At 39.5% G+C, this 20,392-nt stretch overlaps 3 protein-coding genes across 4 annotated transcripts in view; 1 reads left to right on the forward strand and 2 right to left on the reverse strand.

Moving 5' to 3' along the window:
- CREB3L2 (cAMP responsive element binding protein 3 like 2) overlaps positions 1-20,392 on the reverse strand; it is a 425,600-nt gene that overhangs the window by 157,276 nt on the left and 247,932 nt on the right. The window lies entirely within an intron of this gene.
- AKR1D1 (aldo-keto reductase family 1 member D1) overlaps positions 1-20,392 on the forward strand; it is a 91,080-nt gene that overhangs the window by 38,163 nt on the left and 32,525 nt on the right. The window contains exon 2 of the mRNA XM_015537712.2: positions 10,813-10,988. Within this exon, the coding sequence (XP_015393198.1) occupies positions 10,896-10,988 (93 nt within the window). The 5' untranslated portion in view covers positions 10,813-10,895. The remainder of the gene's footprint in view (positions 1-10,812; positions 10,989-20,392) is intronic.
- LOC102948911 (probable protein BRICK1) lies at positions 12,945-13,279 on the reverse strand. The gene has a single exon (XM_042973251.1). It carries the CDS (start codon positions 13,277-13,279, stop codon positions 13,055-13,057), a length of 225 nt encoding a protein of 74 aa, XP_042829185.1. The 3' UTR covers positions 12,945-13,054.

The raw sequence follows: 20,392 nt of genomic DNA on the forward strand, positions 1-20,392 counted from the left end.
TAGATTCCTAGAGTAGGGATTTCTGGATCAATGAATAAGCGCATATTTGATTTTACTCTATAGTGCCAATTTTCCCTCCATAAGGGTGTACCCTCTTGTATTCCTATCATCAAACCATGAAAGTCCTTGCTTTCCCATAGCCTCTCCAATAAGGTAAAATTTTTTACAGTCTGATATATATTTCATTTTAATTCATTTCTCTTATTATGAGAGAGGTCAAACAACTCTTAACATGTTTAAGGGCCATTTTAACTTATTTTAATGTGAACATTCAAGTAAAAAAAATTTGTTTTAATGTTTATTTATTTTTGAAAGACAAAGCATGAGCAGGGGAGGGGCAGAGAGAGAGGGAGACACAGAATCCAAAGCAGGCTCCAGGCTCCGAGCTGTCCACACAGAGTTCAATGTGGGGCTCAAACCCATGAACTGTGAGATCATGACCTGAGCCGAGGTCGGATGCTTAACTGAGCCACCCAGGTGCCCCTCAACTTTTTAAGTAACTTATTGTGTGGCTACTCTTCTCCAGTTTTTAAAAACTGTTCATTAATTAGGAATATTAATCTGATTTAATGTCCTAAATGTGTATGTGTACACATATTTTTATTATTATTATCTTTGGATTTTGAACATAGGAGAGTTTTCTTCCATATTTTTAAGTTCACTTTTTTTAAAACTTTTAAGACTAGTTCCCCTCATTACTGTTCTTGGCTATTCTTACTTGGATATTTTTCTGTATGGTTTTTATAATCAATTCGTCCAGAGATAGAAAAAAAAACATACATTTTTGTTATGAGTATTTAAACATATAAAATACCTTAGGGTAGAAAGTTGTAGTTTTCATTTATTTTAGCTCATTTGGTAATATTGGTTTACAGTTTTCAAATACTGAGTGATCACATTTTCTTTTCTAGTGTGATTTTTGTATATGTTAATATTATGCCTTTCATTTTCGTCTTGTTTTCTTTTGACATCTCTACATGGGGTTTGAGTGATATCCTTTTCTGTTGTGCATATTTAAGTAAGATGTGTTTTCTCGTATTTTTGGTCTGAGAAGGATTCTTGGTGTTTATGTAGAGGGTGGGATTAAGCCAGAATAGTTTTCCTAACTTCTCTGCTGGGGGGTGCCTCTGTTGTTACCATCAAGAATCCAAAAGTATGATCTCTACATGAAGCCATTTCTCCAGTTCTGAGAGCTGCTTTCTTTTGGTCCATCCCACCAGGAGCTAAACATTTTTCTCCCTTGTTCTCAGTATTTTACTCTACTGCCTGAAGTCTTTTCCTCAAAATATGTTTTTGTCTTTATTCAGGTGAGTTTTTCCTGGATATTTCTGGAGTCCTCAAAGACTTATACTGCCTCAAGACATGCTAATTGTCCTGCAGCCCTTAGGGAGTACTTATAGGCTTTTTCTATTTACCCACGCATTGGATCCTGTTTCTCAGTTTCAGTGATTATTTTCAGATTTGCTTTCTGAGGCTTCCACTCAGATGTAGGTGTTCTCTTTGATGACTCAAGATTTTTGGAGGCCTTTCTGTGTTCTGAGGACACTCTCTGGACAGCACAACTTCTCCATCTGTTCCACGCACAACTTTTACATAAACTAAATCTGAGTTACACATGATCCTATTTTGGGGAGGCATAAAGCCCCACCTACTGGTGTTCTAGGGTTTGTGGAGGTTCCTTTGTCACCATTTTATTGAAGTTATCTGTTGTCTTTTTTCTTTTTCCCCCACTTGCTCTCTGTCTCTAGTCTGAGGACATTTGGAGAGATTCAAACACTACATTGCCATCATCATCTTCTCTTTCTAAAAATCTCTCATGAAATCTCCGGCAAAAAGGTGTGAACCAAGAAAGAATGCACTAAAAATTTAAGCAGACAGGCATTTATTTGGGCAATTAGAATTGCAATTCAGGAAACACAGATTCAGGTTGAAACCTAAATTTGTTCTGAAGAAAACAAAGAGAGGGCAGGTTTATAAAAGTGAAAGTTTACAAGAGTAGTTCTCAGTCAGGTCCGTTATGCAAAATGAGAATTAAAACTGGGTCAACTGGGATTGGTTGAATTAATATGCAAATAGATTGAAATTTGTCAAATTGTGTTGGCTCCTTTCAAGGTGAAGAATAGGAATAATTCAGGTGTCATGGTGAGGGAGGAGTTAATTCCAGATTGAGAGCTTGTGGTTGGCAAACAGTTCATGGTTCCTCTGATAAAGCCATGCATTACTTCTTCTTCACTATGTGCTCCTGACCCTATTTTAAAAGAGATTCTTTTAGCGAGACTTGCTTGTTCCATGTTGAAATCTCTTTTTACATTTTCTCCCTTTGATCAAGATCTTTCTTAATAAGACAGCATCAATGGTCAGTCCTTTGGTGTTGGCCCCATTGTGTTGCCAGAGTGGTTAGTACCTGCTCTGGGTCCATAATGTACCTCAGAGTGGGAAGTCTCTTGTCCTCATATATCTTTAAGCCTGGACCACATTTGAGTGGCAAGGAAACCTTTTAGGGAAAGGGACTTTAGGCTACATCAATTGAAGTGTCATTTTCTGTTGTCAAAGTGTAGGGCTGATGAGTACTTTTAAGTCTCTGAACAATCTTTGACATTTTGAATTGCAGCACAACATGGGGAAATATATATTACAAACAGTTTAAATATAACAATAAAGATACACGTTAGGATAATGACTAATACTATGACTTAGAAACCCAAACACAAAAGAGCTCCAAGCCCCAAAGGAAGTCAACTAAAAGTATCATAAAATATAAAGTTAAACCATCCTGGGGAAAAATTTGAATGTCCCTGTAGGGTCCTGGACAATGTAAGTAGCTAAGTGGTTTCTAATTCCACATGTTGTGAAGTATTTATCCGTGTACTGCAAAAGGTGTTAGTTGTTGTACAGACATCTCCTTGCTCGGCTAAAGGATAATCAGGGGCTATCTGATTACCCAGAACAAGTTTGGCCAGAGAGTCTAAGGATCTTTTTCAGACTATTATTGCCTTAGCAGCAGATTCTTCCATAATTTCAAGACATAAAGAGATGTTGTTGATTATAGCCTTAATTATATTTATCCCTAACCAGGGATGTAGGGACTTGCCAAAGGAGTGAATCCTAAATCATGAACACCTCCTGTTAGGTCCTTTCTAGCTCAACGGTGTAGATTCAGGGAGGGGAGTTGACGAATGAGATCTCTTATTTTGCTTTTGAAAAGTTAGGGGCACAATTAGATTCTTCTCCTAACCTGAAATAATAGGTTTTTCTAAATTCTAAAAGTCAGCATCTATTAGTAATGACCTGGGAGAGAAGGTGAGGGTGTTATCTTTATAGGCCAATGCCAGAGTAAAGGAAAGAAAAAGGAGAAAGGCCTTCATGTTTAAAGCATGAAGCCTTGTTCCATCATCTTGGGCAGAAGCAGTCTACCTCTATGTCCACTCCTTTTCTTTCCTGTCAGTTAGATTTGGAGGTCTCCAGCACCTGTACAGGACCAAGTGTGAGATGGAGACTTTTTCAGTCATGAGACGTGTACCCCAGGCTCAATACCTTCTAGTTTCACAGCAGTGTCAGTGGTCAGGAGCACTTGATAAAGTCCCTTCCATTGGGGCTCTAGGGCTGTCTTCCCCTGATGACATTTCTGAAATACCCAGCCACCAAGCTCTAGACTGTGACCGACTTTGAATTGTGATCTGGAAAGGCTTTTTTTTACATGTTGATCACAGGCTTGAGCATAAGACATTAGAGACTTAACAGTAGCTGGTCATACTAGCACAAGACAACAAGGGATCAGCAGAAGGTTGTATACTGATAGAATTCCAAGAGGTTTGCAAGCTTTTGTTACGGTTCGTATGATTTGCCTAGTGAAGGGGGCGCCTTGATCACTGGAGATCATGGAAGGTGAATCCCAAATGGGAAACACATTCTCTAACAGGTTTTTTTTTTTTTTTTTTTTTTTTTTTGCCTCCATGAGAACATCAACCTTGCAGCAGGGAAAAGCTTCAATCCATCCAGAAAACATACAAACAACAAGAACATCTTGATAACACACACTAAGTGGCAGTTGTAGTCCAGCTGTAAGGTGTTCAAAAGGTCCAGAGGGAGGAGATCTAAGGCTTCTGGGAACAAAAACAGCTTTTCCAGAATTGTGGAATGTAGGATTCCAAGATTAGGACCTGTCTGACAGGTCAGACATTGCTGGTAGACTGTTCTTGCAATATTAAAAAAGTCTCCCCATCAATGTCTGTTTATAACCTGTGTCATTTGAAATGCACTGTTGTAGGTGAAGGAATGCAAAAACTAAAAAATGGGGTTTGTCAGGGAGCCAGGAAGACCCAAGCAGCTATCTTGGGTTTCCCACAGCCCCCACTGTTCTTTAATTTACAGCCATTGTTTAATCATCTTAATTTCTTATTCAAGAGCAGACTGTTGCCATGTTACAAGGACATCTGGATGGCAAAAGTCTGGCAATGAGGGGCTATTTTTGCAGAAGCAGAATGTGGACTTCATCCACATGTGCCACAGTCTTGCAAATACAATATAAAGAAGGCTTAGTATTACTTAATTTGGCAATGCTTCCCATGTAATTTACACAGCAAATAAGCCTAATGACTTTAACAAGTCCTCTACAATATTCCAGGTAAAAAAGACTTCATTTAGAATTCAATTTTTGGAATTTTGTCAAAAATATAAGGAGGTCTGGACCATTTGGTTAAAATAGGATCACAAAAACTTGCAAAAGAATAATTATCTATTTAACCAAAGTAACAAAAAGGTTTCAAGAACAAATGTAGATTGTACCTGCAAAAACCTTAGCTTTCCTTGAATAAGAATTTAGTTTTTCTGAATAGCCAAAATGCGATAAAGACAAAAACAGAATCTTTCTTTCTCAGACAGATTACACTAACAGTAAAGAAACTTTGTTTATAATTTCTTATTAAGAACAGACCTGTTATCTAAGAAAATTTTGGTTTAATAGAAGAAAAACAAAACAAGCTCCATCAGTGTACTTTTTACATTAAAGCTCATCTTTCATTAAATTTATTTTAATCTTAGCTTGATTATACCTAAAATTATTTTCCTAGGATTCCTTTTTCCGCAAGCCTTCTACGACTCTTTTTTTTAGCATTACAATTTTGTCCTATGTTTTTCCTCTATAAACAACCAGCCTCACTTAGGACAATATTTTTTTCTTTTCCCTCCACACAAAAAAAGTGTTATATGCATTTCTCAGATCTTCCCTTACTGGAAACATAACCTACTTTCCTGGGATACAGAGATGTTGCCCTTATTATTTCTAGTAGCTTTAATTACATATATTAATTAGACTCCTTAATCCTTAGAAACCTTATTTCTAGTGAAAAGTAAGAAACAGTAGGAAACTGCCTGTTATACCATTATTCTTTAGATTTGCAAGTTTGTGAATATATTTTATAATTTCTAGAAGCATTGCCTTTTTCAATTTTCCAGTGTAGCACTAACACATCCAAATATCTTTTCTCTGTAATACAAAGTCAATAGTAGATAAACCTATTTGTAATACTTAATGTTGTAGTATTTTGTCCTGTTTAGAAAATTATCCAGGTATTTATTGAAATTCAATTATTTAGCTTAGCAAAGCTCTGAGGTTTTAAGTTACAAAAAAGATTTGGAAGACTATTTAAAAATTTATCTAAATGACCAGTAGTAAGGACTTACCTGTAAACAAATGAAGTTAGTTTTATAAGCTTTCTGCAGCAAGAAGACTGCAGTCTGTGGGGAGGCATGAGATGCCTTGTTAAGAGGGAGAGAGAGGGGTGCCTGGGTGGCTCAGTCCTTTAAGCTGACTTCGGCTCAGTTCCAGCCCTGCATCGGGCTCTGTGCTGACAGCTTAGAGCCTGGAGCCTGCTTCAGATTCTGTGTCTCCCTCTCTCTCTGCCCCTCCCCTGCTTGCACTCTCTCTCTCTCAAAAATAAATAAACATTAAAAAAGAAAAAATTTGGGGGTGCCTGGTTGGTTCAGTCGGTTGAGTGTCCAACTCTTGATTTTGGCTCAGGTCATGATCTCAGGGCTTTGTAGGTTCGAGCCCGGCATCAGGCTCTGTGTTGGCAGCAGGGAGCCTGCTTGGGATTCTCTCTCTCCCTCTCTCTGACCCTCCCCCACTTATGCTGTCTCTGTCTCTCTCAAAATAAATAAAGTTTAAAAAAGAAAAGAAAAGAAATTTTAAAAGAGGGAGAGAGAGAAAAGGGCTTGTAATAGAAAATCGGGCTTATGCTAGGTGATTTGGGGGAAGGTTTGAGGATGCAGGTATTTGTGTGTATGTGTACCTTCATCAAGCAGGAGAAATACTGTGATTGGGGTATTGTAATAATTTTTAACTAGGAGGCAGAAGGAACAGAGCATGGTTAGAGTTGCTATTAGAGAAAAAGTAGCAATCACTTACGTTAGCTCTAATAAGAAGCTATGTTGTGAAAATTAAATGAGACAATACATAAAAGCGCATAGTAAATACTCAAAAATAATCTCATTATTGTCATAATTAAAATTATTTGTGAATTTATATCAGCAAAGAGAGTAATAATTCATACATAAGTCTTTTATTGAATAAAAATAAGAATTGTTTTATGTCAGGTCAATTTATTTTGAAAATATCAATATATAAAGACTAACTTCAGAAATTTCTCACACAAAAAAGCAATCTAAAATTTAAATTCACCTCAATTTAGTCAATATGTGTAAAAAACTTAAAATTATTTTAAGAAATATGTGAGGGTTCTAGTTCCGGGTAGGATGCCTCTCCCAGTGAATACCACTATAAAACATGAAATATATGTATAAGAAGGTTATTTCAGGAGTCTGAAAAAGAAACAGTAGCAGATGGAGAAAGAAGAGCAGAACTCATGTACTATTGGGGTCTCTCAGCACCTCTCCCCCCACCCCCCCACCACTGCCCCACCAATCAGAAAGTGGACAGCAGGGTGCAGACAGAGAGAACTATGGTACATCCAGACAATGGACTATAATTCACCACTAAAAAAAAAAAAAAAAAAGAGCTACCAAGCCATGGAAAGGCATAGAGCAACATTATGTGCATTTTACTAAGTGAAAGAAGCCAATTTGAAAATCTGTATGAATCTACCTATACGATATTCTGAAAAAAGACAAAACTTTGGAGACAGTAAAAAGATGAGTGGTTGCCAGGGATTAGGAGGGAGAGAGGGATAAATAAGGAGAAGACAGGAACTTTAGGGCAAACTATTCTGGGCGATACTAGTGTGGTAGATACATGGCATTATAACATCTTCCAAAATCCATAGAAAATACCATGTGAACAGTGACCTTAATGCAAACTATGGACTTTGGTGGATAGTAATAGTTAAAACAGGTTCATCGGTTGTAACAAATGTACCACTCTGGTGGGGGGATGTCGATAGTGGGGGAAGTCAGGGCATGTGTGAGGGCAGGGGATGGGAACTCTCTTACACACTGCTCAACTTGCTATGACCTAAAACTCCCCTAAAAATAAAGTCTAAGAAAAAAAGAACAAAGGACTTACTGTATGCACTCAGTAGCAGAATGGAGGAAAGAAGACAAGAGGAAAAAGTTGAATATAAGTCAATAGAAATAACCCAATCACAAAACAAATAAAAATATATATTTTTTTTTAAATGAAAAGAGGTGGGGCATCTGGGTGGCTCAGTTAGTTGAACATCTAACTTCAACTCAGGTCATGGTCTCATGATTTGTGAGCTCAAGTCCCGCATTGGGCTCTCTGCTGTCACCACAGATTTGGATCTTCCGGACCCCTTGCTCCATTTGCCTTCTCTCTCTCAAAGATAAATAAACATTTTTTTTTTAAAAGAAAAGAGGAAAGTAGCAGAGTAGGGGATTCCAGGTCTCTGTGCTTTTATAAAAACAACGAATCAGTTGGCAAAAACAGTCTCATTTTTTGCAGAAGTCTGGAGTCCAGTCAAGAACTTGAAACAACCAGGGGAAAGCTTAGTGAAGAAAGCAGGGGCTGCTTTTGCAGTAAGAGAGAGGACTGTGTGGTTTAAATGGCCTGCCCACCATCCCCCACATCTGATCCATGGCAGCCATGAGGACTGTGCCCACACTCTTGATGCAGGATGCTGGTGCCACAGAGCGCAATGGAGCTGTTATTCTCAAAGAATCATCACTGTGGTCCCAGACTGTCCGGTGGCTCCCTGAAGGAACACACAAAGGCTTGCCTTTATTTTTCCTAACTCAAAGCATTCCTAGGGCAAAGATGGCTGCTCAAGTTTTTGCTGCATGCATTTAAGCACAGAAGTTTTGGCTGTGGAAGCCTAGGGTTAGTTGGGACAACCAATAGACTGAAAATCCTGGCAAAGAAGAAGTTGGGAAAGGAGATATGTGAGGGTAGGGAGTTGCAGGGCTGGTTAATCAAGAAGGCCACACATACTGTCAGGCTGAGCGTATGGTCAAAGAGGCCTGACAAGACCCTCAGTTTTCACCTCTGACTGGCCTTCAGGCTCTGTGCAAGCTGGAAACAAAGGCTATGGCAGCATCATAAGCAGCATGGGTAAGCATTGAAGTCATGCCCCAAAGGAGCCAACCTACAAAGACAGAATTTTTTGGTTTTTTGCTCCGAGCAGTGAAGAAAACTCTGTCAAAACACCAAGTGACCATGACTGCTAAATTAGTTGAACACACCTTTCACATAACAAATGGTAGGGACTCAACAAAAATCGTTCAGAGAAGTTAGTAAATAAGCAAGCATTAACAACTCATAAGCAAACAGCACCAATGAACCAGAGGAGGGGGAAGTACCTGATTTCCAGAACTGTCACATTGTGATATTCAACACACCCAATTTTCAACAAAAAAATTACAGAACATGCAAAGAACAAGAAAATATGGCTAGCTCACAGGGGAAAAAAAAGGAATTGTGAGTGTCCATGAGGACACAGAGCATTGGACTTACTAGACAAAGACATTAACTCAATTCTCTTAGATATGCTTAAAGAGCAAAAGAAAATCATGGGGAAAGAACCAAAGGATCCAGGAGAACAACCTTTCACCATGTAGAGAACATCAGTAAAGAAATAGAAATCGTAAAAATGAACCAAACAAATTCTAGAGATTAAAAACACAATAATTGAAATGAAAAATAACTCAATGGTTTCAACTATAGATTTGAGCAGGCAGAAGAGTCAGGGTACCTGAAGATAGACCCATTGAGATCATCTAGTTTAAGAAGAAAAAAGAGAAAAGAATGACAAAAATAAATAAACCAAGCTCAAGACACCTATGAGATACCATCAAGTGTACCAACATATACACAACAGGAGGCCCCGAAGGAGAGGAGAAGAAGAAACTAAAAGAATGTTTGAAAAACTAATGCCCCCAAACATCCCAAATTAGATGAAAATCATGAATTTAAATATCCAAAGTGTTCATTGGGCTAAAGACCAAAAAAGTCAGTAATAATAAATATAGAGCAACATATGCAAACCAACGTCTTAGCACTCAAAGGTGTACAATAAGTATTTGTTGGATCAATTTACCAATGATACTGAAGACCAATATTGCCCGTGTTCCATGCTGCCCCAACCTACTTGAAATTCACTGGCTGATCATGTGTATGTAAGCAAGAAAGGAAGTCCAGGAGAGAGGGCAAATGAGTTACAGGCAAACTTCAGCATACTTTTACCAGCCTGAACACAGTTAGTTATCTTCGAAACCCCCAAGGCTCACATTTTATACACAGCACAATCCTTTGGAGGAAGACTATAATAAACATTTGTTAGTTGCTTCCCTAACTGCTATTTCTTTCCTTTTTCTTAACAATCTCCAGATTCTGCCCAGGTGAGATTAACTCCAGCTCCACATTCAGAAATTACTTCTGGGGCACCTGGGTGGCTCAGTAGGTTAAGCGTCCCACTCTTGATTTCAGCTCAGGTCATGATGTCACAGTTCATGGGATCAGGCTCTGCACTGACAGCATGGAGCCTGCTTGGGATTCTCTCTCTCCCTTTCTCTCTACCCCTCCCCTGTCTCTCTCTCTCTCTCTCCCTCTCTCTCTCTCTCTCTCTCAAAAGAAATAAATAAATTAAAAAAAAAAAAAAGAAAGAAATGGCTTCTAATTATCTGAGGGTGATCAATCTTTTATGTCCTTTGACCATCATGATTAGTTTAGTGATAGTTCCATGAAGCAAGAAAGGTAGTGGAGACCAAAAAGACCTTTTCTAGGTTACTGTGTGAGTGACGGCATAAGTAAAAATCTCTCTTTTGTTGACTCTGTCTCTGGAACCACGTCACTCCAAGGACGGGCCACCATCTTTTAACAATAAGGAGAGACTGAGAGAATGAAGAGACAGAGAGATAGACTGGTTAAAAGACCAGTTGTTCCTCTGGCCCACTGTTTCCCAAACTTAACTAGGTGATACAATCTTAAAACCCTTCCAAGTCCTGCTGCATCAGAATTTCCAGGCAAGTCCTGGGAAACTGCTGTAGTCTCACCTGAAGCTAGCCCTAATGTTGAAGCTTTCAGAAATATAAACCAATAAATGTCTTTTATAGTTTAGGAGAATTTGAGACAGGCCTGTCACTTGCCCACAAAACCATCCTAACTGGCAGAAGCCAACCAGACTTGTTTCTTTTTGGCTTTTCCCTCTTTTCTTTGTAGAGAAGTAAGCATTAGCTCTCAATGGGTTATGTTATTTACATGCCTCTGATAAAGTTCAAAGGACAATCTCCAGATTTTCAAAACAACCTGGGGAAAAAAAAAAAAGGTTGAGAAATAGATCTGCTAATCTCTCTTCCCTCCCACTGCTCCTCCCTCTGACTCTCCTTTCTTTCATTAAATAGGCCCTAAAATATCCTTACAAAAAGACTTTCCCAGTAGTGTCCAGAATTACTCTGAAAAACGTGAAACCCAGACTCTCTCCAGGATGAACCTCAGTGCTGCAAATCACCGTATACCCCTAAGTGATGGAAACAGCATTCCTATCATCGGTCTTGGCACCTACTCAGAACCTAAACTGGTAAATCTCTCTCTTTTTTATTTTCATTGTTTTGAAACTTCCCTGGAGCATAATCTTTCATTTGTTTTGAATGGAGCTCATTGATTTCCTTTTTATAATAATGAAAGTCACCTCCAAGGAGTACTACTTGGTGTCCTGAGTAATGACCCGGAGGTTAAAATTATATCAGTTTATAATTTAAAATTATCTTGAATTAGAAAATGGGACTTTTCTGCTTCTTTGGCTGAAATTTAGCTAAATTTCGACTAGTAGACTGGACTGAGGCACGTGATATTTCTGAGTTTATTACTTATGGGGTTTTTAAAACTTGTATTTGAGGATTTCTAGTTCAGTCTAACAAGCATTTAGTGAAAACCTGCCATGTATGAAGCACTAGGCTATAGAAGTTTCAAATATGAAGAGAATGGTGTCTGTGCTGCCTAGGAATTAAAAATCAAATAGAGGAGGCTGACTCTTTAATAGTTAATTATAGAATAATGACGATAAGAGTAAATTCTACCCCAGAACTATAAACAGTATCTCTCTGAAAACACATAAAAATAGTTAAATTTGACCTTCAAGATTGAGTAGGCTTCCATTAAAACACAGTTTTTACTTATGAGAAAAATATTTCTGCTTTCTTCATTGCAATTCAAATTTAATGCTGATTACCAGAATGAACCAGTGGTATGTGTAGAAATGCCACTGGATTTGTGTGATCACGTATGAATTACCTCTGTAAAGCTAACTGTGAGTTAAGAGGCAGAGAGACAGAGCTGAGGCAGCACATCTTAGGCAGAAGAGGAAGTATAGAGGCACAAAGATATATGATGTGTCCGGCAGAGGCCAAGCCCGTAGTGGCTGGCACATAGAATTAACGGTGGAGACAACGGCATCTGGCTCTGGAAATGCAGGTTGAGACTAGATTATAAAGGACCTTGCATACTATGCCAAGGAGTTGAAACTTCACTGTATAAAAGGAGGAATTATGTGAAGTTTAGAAACAGAGGAAAAGCACCACGAGATCAGTGCTTTTGGAAGATAACTCTGGGGGCAGCATGGGGAATGGAAGGCAGAAAAAGAAAAATAAACTACACGTACCAAGAGGAGTTAATACTTGTATCCGCTGCAATTGCCCAGTTCCACTGATTTTGGTAATATAAAGGAAAATCACTGTTGAAACAATTATAACAGTCTTAGTCATTGGCCCCTTCCTCTTCTCAATTTGCCCATTGTCTATATATGACCTCGTTCATAATCTTGGCTCCGATCACATATATGCAGAGACTCCTGAAATTTTATTTCCTGGTTTTTGTTTTTTTGTTTTGTGTTTTGTTTTGTTTTGTTCTTTGTTATACATATACTCATATAGCCTGGACTCGCTACATCAGAACCACTTGGGAATTTTTTTTTTAAGTTGAGGAGTTTATTAGGGAAATATGAGAGGCAAAGACACCCCAAGTGACAGAAAATTCTGAAAATGCCCCTTCAAGCCAAGTGGGGGCCTAACCTTGACCTCCCCAAAAGGACAAGAAACTGGTGGGTTACCAACAACATTCTCTTGTGGCTACCTTGCCTGGGCATAAGTGTCTCAGACAGGACTGCCTCCCACCCCCCACCAAAGGTGGAAAGGAGACAAAGACTGTTTATAGAACCAATGCAGAGGCAATGAGAGCTGTAAGGAAAGTGTGTGTATGCCTTGCGTGTGTGTGTGTGTGTGTGAGAGAGAGAGAGAGAGAGAGAGAGAGAGAGAGAGAGAGAGAGAAGGAGGTGGGGAGGACCTTAACAAAGAGTCCCAGGCGTCTGGCTCTGCACGCCTCAAATACGTTGACAAACAGTTCTACAAAATGTTACTTTAAAAGGTAAAATGCCTAATGTTGTTTCCCAGAGTTCCCCTGGACTTCTTCCCACATGCCACATCACACACCAATGTACACGGCAGAGCCCAAAGGCCACGCTTTTGAAAAAAGAAAAGAATAAGCCCTGTTACTCTTTAAGGAGAGAGGAAGGAGCTGAGGCTGCTGGGGTCTTTCCCACGTAGGCCTGTGTTCTGTAAAGCAACTTCCCAGCAGTAGCATGGCACAGTTCTAGGTGCGGGTCTCACCTTTTGTCACCCGTGCTTCAATGTACTCTATTCTCCGTTCGAGGGCTGTCAATTTCTCGTTTAGTGTTGCAAGTCTTGAACGACAAGACATAAACGAGTTGAGAAAGTCCGCCATTTTCTTGATGCTGCTGGTGATGACCTCAATGTACTCCCGGTTCGCCCAGTCTTGGTCAATCTCCCGCTGCACCAGATCCTCTTGACCCGCCATGGCTGCCGGCTAAGGAGGAGCCGAATTTTTTTTTTTTTTTTTTTTTTTTTAAGAAATGCTAATCCTTAGTCCTCACCTCTGACCTACCGAATCTGGTTCTTTAAGGGTAGAGGCTGAATATTTGCATTTAACAAGCTCCTTGGATAATTGTGTTGTACAGTTAAGTATGTATTCCATCTTTCATAAACACCTCTAACTCAATATAACAAAACTACACTATCCATTTCTACCTTCCCCTCCAAATACTTCCACTCCTAGGAAATAACACTACCACTCTGAGCCACCCAAGCCAGAAATCTGAGTACATTCCTTCATTCTGCCCTCTATCCTTGTTTCTCTCTTTGTCCACATTTCTTCCAAATGATTGCTGTTGAATTTATCTCAGAAATATTTGTTCACTTGACACCTTCCTCTTGGTCTCCTTTGTCACTGCTTGGTTTGGGTTCTTCATTTGTTAGGCTATTCTTCCAATTTTGTCCCCTCCAATTATTCAAACTGGGGTTGTCAGGATCTTCTTCAGACCCAAATATGATCACATCACTCCTCTGCTTAATGATTTCAATGGCTCCCTATCCATTATAGGGTAGAATCCACATTCCTTACCTTGCACACTGAGCTTTTACGGTTCAGTCAAGACCCGTCTATCCAGCAGAATCTACCACCATCTTCCACCTCTCTCCCTCTCTGTGCAACACATAACTACCTGAATTCCTCGAACAACTCTCCCATCTCTGTGCCTGTGAACATGCTGTCCTCTATCTGGAATACCCTTTCTTCTGGTTTGTTCAGCTAGCCGGCTAAACCTCTACTGAACCTTCAAGACTCAGGTCAAGGATGCTACCCCTCAGAACCCCATCTCCCAGCCACCACAACTTAGCCCTCTTGTGTGTCCACATAGCCCCTTTTACTTGACTCTATTGTAGCCCTTATCACACTATATTGTAATCACGGTTTCTCTGCAATCTTCCCCACAAGATTGTGAAATTCATTATGAAAGAGAGAATGTCTTGTTCAGCTCTGTATTTCCAGAATATTATCTAGTATGTAATGGGTATTTGGCTGATGCTTTCAAATTAATGAGTGTGTTTGTAAAAGGGGACATCTACGTTTGTGAGCATCAGAGGGTATGGCGATATAAATGAATACAATAATAACAGTTAATGCTTTCTGATCACTTAACACGTGAACTATTTTAAGTGCCTTACAGCACATGCGTTTTCTAATATTCAAAACTTTACAAAAGATACACCATTTAACCCCATTTACAGATGATAAAACTGAGGTATATAGAGAGAAAAAATTGCCCCAAACTTACAATGCTAGGGAACAGAGCTTGGATTTTAACCAACATACTTTGGGTCCAGATTCTATGTTCTAATCCCTATATTATATTGCCTCTTAAGAACATATCTTATATCAATGAAACTGCATATTCCTAACTATGACTTTCTTTTTAGAAAACAATGTTTATTTATTTATTTTGAGAGAGAGAGAGAGAGCGCACAAGAAGGAGAGGGGCAGAGAGAGAGAGAGAGAGAGAGAGAGAGAGAGAGAGAATCCCAAGCAGGCTCCATGCTGTCAGCCCAGAACCCAGTGCAGGGTTCAATCTCACAAACCATGAGATAATAACCTGAGCCAAAATCAAGAGTGGGATGTTTAACTGACTTAGCCACCCAGACACCCCTCTATGACTTGCTTTGTCTATTTCTATTTATGAAAGTATTTAGGAATCCTGAAAGTATATAGGATGTGCGTGAGTATGTACGTGTGTGTATATAGGATGGATCTCTTTCTCTCCCTCACTCTCTCTCTCTCTCTCTCTCTCTTTCTCTCTCTCTCTCTCTCTCTCTCTCTCTCTCTCTCTCTCCTGAAACTTAGTGGAGCTGAGAGTGCTGTGCCTACAATAAGTACAATTAAGTACCCACTATGTGTCTAGTAATATTAACTGCTATAGGTTATGGACATTCAAAAGCAGTTGTGTGTCATTTCCCCAAAAAGAGTTATATTTCACTTCAGAAAATAAGACATGCACTGATTACTCACTTGATACAACTCAACACAACTTAAGAAGGATACTAAGAAATGAAGACCATGCATGCAGCAACTACAGTTGTGATCAGAAATATTACCAGTTGTAAAGTAATAGATGGAGTTCGTGGCAGATCTCACGAAATCAGAAACTCTAATGTGAAGAAAAATACACCACATTTGTGTGGAAGGTTTGTTGGGGCTGCAGGAGGAGATGAGGAATGGGAAGAATGGAGTATCTCACATAAAGCAGAGTCATGGCTTCCTGTTCCAAGCTATGCGACTGATAATTCCCTGATCATCTTCCCAGGACTGGTGAGGCAGAGGCTGGAACGACCTGTGCCCAAGTCAGCCACCCTGAAATAAAAGTTCCCAATTACATTTACCTTCAGAATCAGTCTTAGTCCTAAAGGCAAAGTTGGATGCCAAAATCTAGCCTTCTCTACTTGGCATGCCTGAGATTCTTTTCAAACCCTTTATTCTATAAGAAGTAGAAGGCGAATGGCAGGCTGAGGTAACTCTAGCTGAAATTCATATGTGTTCTGTGTATGTGGTCAAGTCAGTCAGCATCTTTTCTTCCCTAGAATCCTGTTCACTCTTAACACAGAAGTTAGGGCAGGAGGGTGCCAGGGAAAGATGTAGGCATGTCTTCGGGGGGAGATGGGTGGGAGCAGACATGGAAAGCTAAAGTAAGGACTGCTAACACTGTCTCCCCTGACCTCTGCCCTGTATAGATTCCACTAGAATATGTAGAGATAGGAACTGGGAAAGCAACTTGAAGGGACAATACTATGAAGCTGTGTGAGGGGCCCCAGCCCAGCTTCTCCTGACTTAGATTTTTTTTCTCCTAAGGTGCCCAAATTCTTGTAAAGGTTTCCCATGCCTGTGGATTCAGGGAATTTGAGATAGAACCAACATTTAGTAGCACCAGGCTCTCTGTGCATGACCCCACCTGATGATCACTAATGAAGACTAAAACGTGCAAATAAATTATCCACGTGACTTTTCCTTTTGAAAGCGTCCCAGTACGCTTTCATACATGGATGAAATAGTCTAGAACAGCCTCCCGACAGATTTCCCTACAGCTCCACCTGGGAAGGTCTCATAGTGAGAGTTTGCGTCTTAAACTCTTTTTTTTTCAGTTTTGATATAAATTAATTCTGTTTTTATGAACATCAGCCCATGGAATTAATAGCCAATATTTATCCAAATATTCAAGTAAAACTCAACAATGTTACCAGATGTGCAAATGACACAAATCCAGGATGAATGGTAAATATTTTGGAAAATACACAATAAGTCAGTTCAATGAATATTTATTGTGTGACTTCCATATGCAAGGCATTTTCCTAGGTGACACAGGGATTGAAACAATGGTCTAGCAACAAGAGATCTGTAAATGGAGTGACTGAGGACAGAAAAAAAAAAAAACCCACCTATAACTAAAATGTAAGGAAAGGATGAAGTGCTTTAAGAGAGAGAATACTTGTTCAAAGATAAAGTAGCGATGAGCAAATCTAGTTATGAGGTAGATCAAGAATCATCAAGTTATGGGGAAGGAGTGGTCTAGGAAGTAGATTGGGGGTCTCAGTGATCCAGTATTCCTTCCTGGGTGGCCCTGGTTGAGATTTCTATAGTTGCAAGAAGTTTTCACAGTCTGGAGAGTGAGCCAAAGGCTTTGCATCTGGGAGATGTAAAGGAGAGGTAAAGTCCAAGCCCTTGTTGAGGACCAAGGAACAGACTGAAACATCAAGTCCATTCTGCCTTGAGCTGGAAGAGCATGATGCCAGTGTAGATAATTTCCAAGGTATTTATATCATTTGCACTCCCTCCAGCAACATATGAGGGTACCCCTGCTTGACATTCTCACCAATATTTGGTGTCTTTTTAATATATGTAGTTCTAATAAGTGTGGAATAATCTCTCATTGTGGTTTAATTTCCATTTCCTTTACTCTAGATGAAATTGGCCATTTTTTCATATTTTTATGAAACATTTTGATATCTTTTGCAAAGTGGCTGTGCCTTCTATGTGTTTTTATTTATTGGATTTGTCTTCTCTGATTGATACTGGATTTGTAAAATATCTGGATATAAGTCCTTTGTCGGTTACATCTATATGAAAATATCACTTCCCATTTGCTTTTAATGGTGTCTTGATGAGCAGAGTTTCTCGATTTTAATGTGGTCATATTTATCACTCTTCATGTATCATTAGTACTCTCTGTAGCTTAAGAAATCCTTATGTACCCTAATGTCTTAGGCTGGGCACCCTGGAGAACAGCCTCTGAGAAGGAGATGTGCATGCAGGGGGCTTAGTGGGGAGTGCTCTCGGGAATCAGACCTGTAAGGGGAGTGAGAGAAGCAGGTCTGTGCAAGGGGGGAGAGTCACACTGTGATCCAGTCACAACTGGGATTAGTCCCACAGGGAGCTATAGAATGTGCTACAAAGTTGTACTAAGTTGAGGTGAGAGAGCCAGGCTGTTACACCCTGTATTATCCATAGTGGGAATCAGAGGTGAATAACTGGCAGCCAGCACCGCTGGCAGCGGAGCAAATGAGTTCTTCTGTCCTGTGGTTCCCCATAACAGCCACTACAGTCTACCCCCGGCGCCAGCTGAACCTACTGGCTTTGTAGGCTAAGTTCACCCCTGAGCTCTTCTAGACTTGTGTTTGGTCTCTCTCCTGGAAAAGTTTTAAAAGAGGTAGGTTGGCAGGATGAAACAGCTCCTGCCACTAAAGCAGACTTCAAGTTGCAACTTCTCTCCTTCCTGGACTACCCATTCTAGATGTTTCACATCCTTAACTAACATATCTTCTGGTCTTGGTGGCTGATGAGATATTATAACCCAGATTCTCACCTCTGAGTTGTCTGAGTCCCTGGTCAACTTAGATCATGGCCACTGGTCTTATCGATTAACTATCAAATTTGGGAAGGGATATGTTACTGGATGGCCTAGCTGCCTGACATTTTCCTCCCTGGCTCATCGTGTAACAGTGACGGAGCCCTACCTCCTCCTGTGATAAGGTCACTTACCCCTGCCAGTATGGCATTTTTCTTAAATGCTGAATCTTGAAATAAGGAGGCTGGGTTGCCCTGGGAACTAGGATCCACTGAGCCTAAAATTCAGAGATGAGAAGTCCACATTGTCTAAGTAAGTCAAAGGAAATAATGCTAAGCTGAATCACTCCTACTGTGTTTTCAGAATCATGTATTCTGCTTATTGGGGACACAACATCATATTATGGATGTTGACCTAGGGTATATGTTACATCTTGGTGGATGGCTCCGCATCCTTATAGGACTCTCCTTTCTTAAGTGGAAGAATGGTGCTATTGGCCACTTTAGGAAATAGAATTCTTTATTTCACTGTTATCGTCCTTAATTGTGGAGTCAAAATTTTACATTTTAGATTTCTCCTATCATATCATTTATTTGAGTCTCCAAATATGGTATTCTATTCGACCTGAGTTTTCCCTAAAGTGAATTTTCCTAAGGAATCTGTCAGAATGTACATACAGTTCTCTTATGCTACACTTAAGAATTATAAACAAGCATTTTTCTCACATCCACATTTCCAACTAGTTCCTCCATATTGACTAGAATTGAGTCTAAAATAGTAACTCACCTCATTGCTGCTTCTGCCACCTGAAGGACAATATTTTTAGCAAGCAAAGATTGTACCAGATTGTGAGTTTGGCTTTCAGCTTTCTCCAGCAAAGCTGAGGATGACAGAAAGAATTACTCAAGACTTCACAAGTCAAGAGAGGTGAGAGGGAGGCTAAGGGAACTCTCTCCAAGCTGTTCTCAAGCTCCTGTATTTATGAAGCATACATTCAGGGAAACGTTGTGCAATACATCAGTGGGCCAGTAAGAACGTATAGAAAGCGTAGGGAAAGCATGCAGAAAAACAAGGCATTCCCAAGACTACAAAAGAGCAGATGCAGAAAGCAGAGTGGAGAACAAGATAAGATATTCCATAGATAACATGGTCTAAGGAATTTATGAGCACGGTCAGGACCCAACCTCTAGATATACATTAACTGAATATCGACCAGCCCACTGTTTTCAGCAAGGCCAGAAAGCAGAGTTCTGCTTTGCACTGTGTTCCCTATAATCTCCTAACTCAGGATATAGCTATTTGATTTCCCACACCAGATATTCAGCTTTTAGAAAAGGCACTTTAATGGTAGCTGGATAACTGAAGACTCTCACTACTATAACTTGCTTCTGTACTGTGTCTTTATGAAATAAAGCATCATTTGTATATACTTCAGGCTAACGGTCAGTACCACACTCCTAACTGAGTCCTCATCATTCTCATTTTCTTCATCCTAAATGTTCCTCCTGTTCAACCCCTGTTGATCTTTGAAAACATAAGTTTATACTTTAATATGTATTGTTTGGGGTTTTTTTCCCCCTTATAGTAAATCTATTTTGGTTCTACTCTTACATTTATCAGTTCCAGCCACAAAATCTCAGTGCTATTTCTGAGATTATATTTACCATCTCATATTAAACTTTATTCTTTCATACTATGCATATACCTGATAATGGAAGTATTTTTTATTTTTTCCCTTACATTTCTGGATTCTAGCCCAGGATTCTCCTCTTCCAGTGTACTTTTTGTTGTCACACTTGCTGTCATCCATAACATCTCATTTTGCACAGTGTTTTGTGGGTGGGTTTTTCCTGCCTCAATTTATATTCAAGCCTTATTAATCATGTTGCCAATTAATTAGCCAAAGAAGTATTTCTCATATTCCTGGAATGTGTGTCTCTTTTCCCAGCTATTTGATATTTGTGACTATGAATCTCATTTTCTAATACCATCTGTGTAGCCAATTTGTTCATTTATTGTGTCTTCTTATCCTCTCAGTAGTGATGGCTTTCAACTGACGTAGGGAAAGAAAATACAATTTATACTTCCAGTGCTTTTTATTTCCGGTGCAGGACTATAAAGTCACTAGAAATACAAGATATTTCTTGTGTCACTCATTCTTAATAAATCGAATTCTGTGGGCCAGAATTCACAGGTCTGTTGAGATTTGTCAAGCATTTGGTTAGAACACTGACGATATAGAA

The sequence above is a fragment of the Panthera tigris genome, chromosome A2 (assembly GCF_018350195.1).
Source record: "Panthera tigris isolate Pti1 chromosome A2, P.tigris_Pti1_mat1.1, whole genome shotgun sequence".
NCBI classification, from domain to species: domain Eukaryota; kingdom Metazoa; phylum Chordata; class Mammalia; order Carnivora; family Felidae; genus Panthera; species Panthera tigris.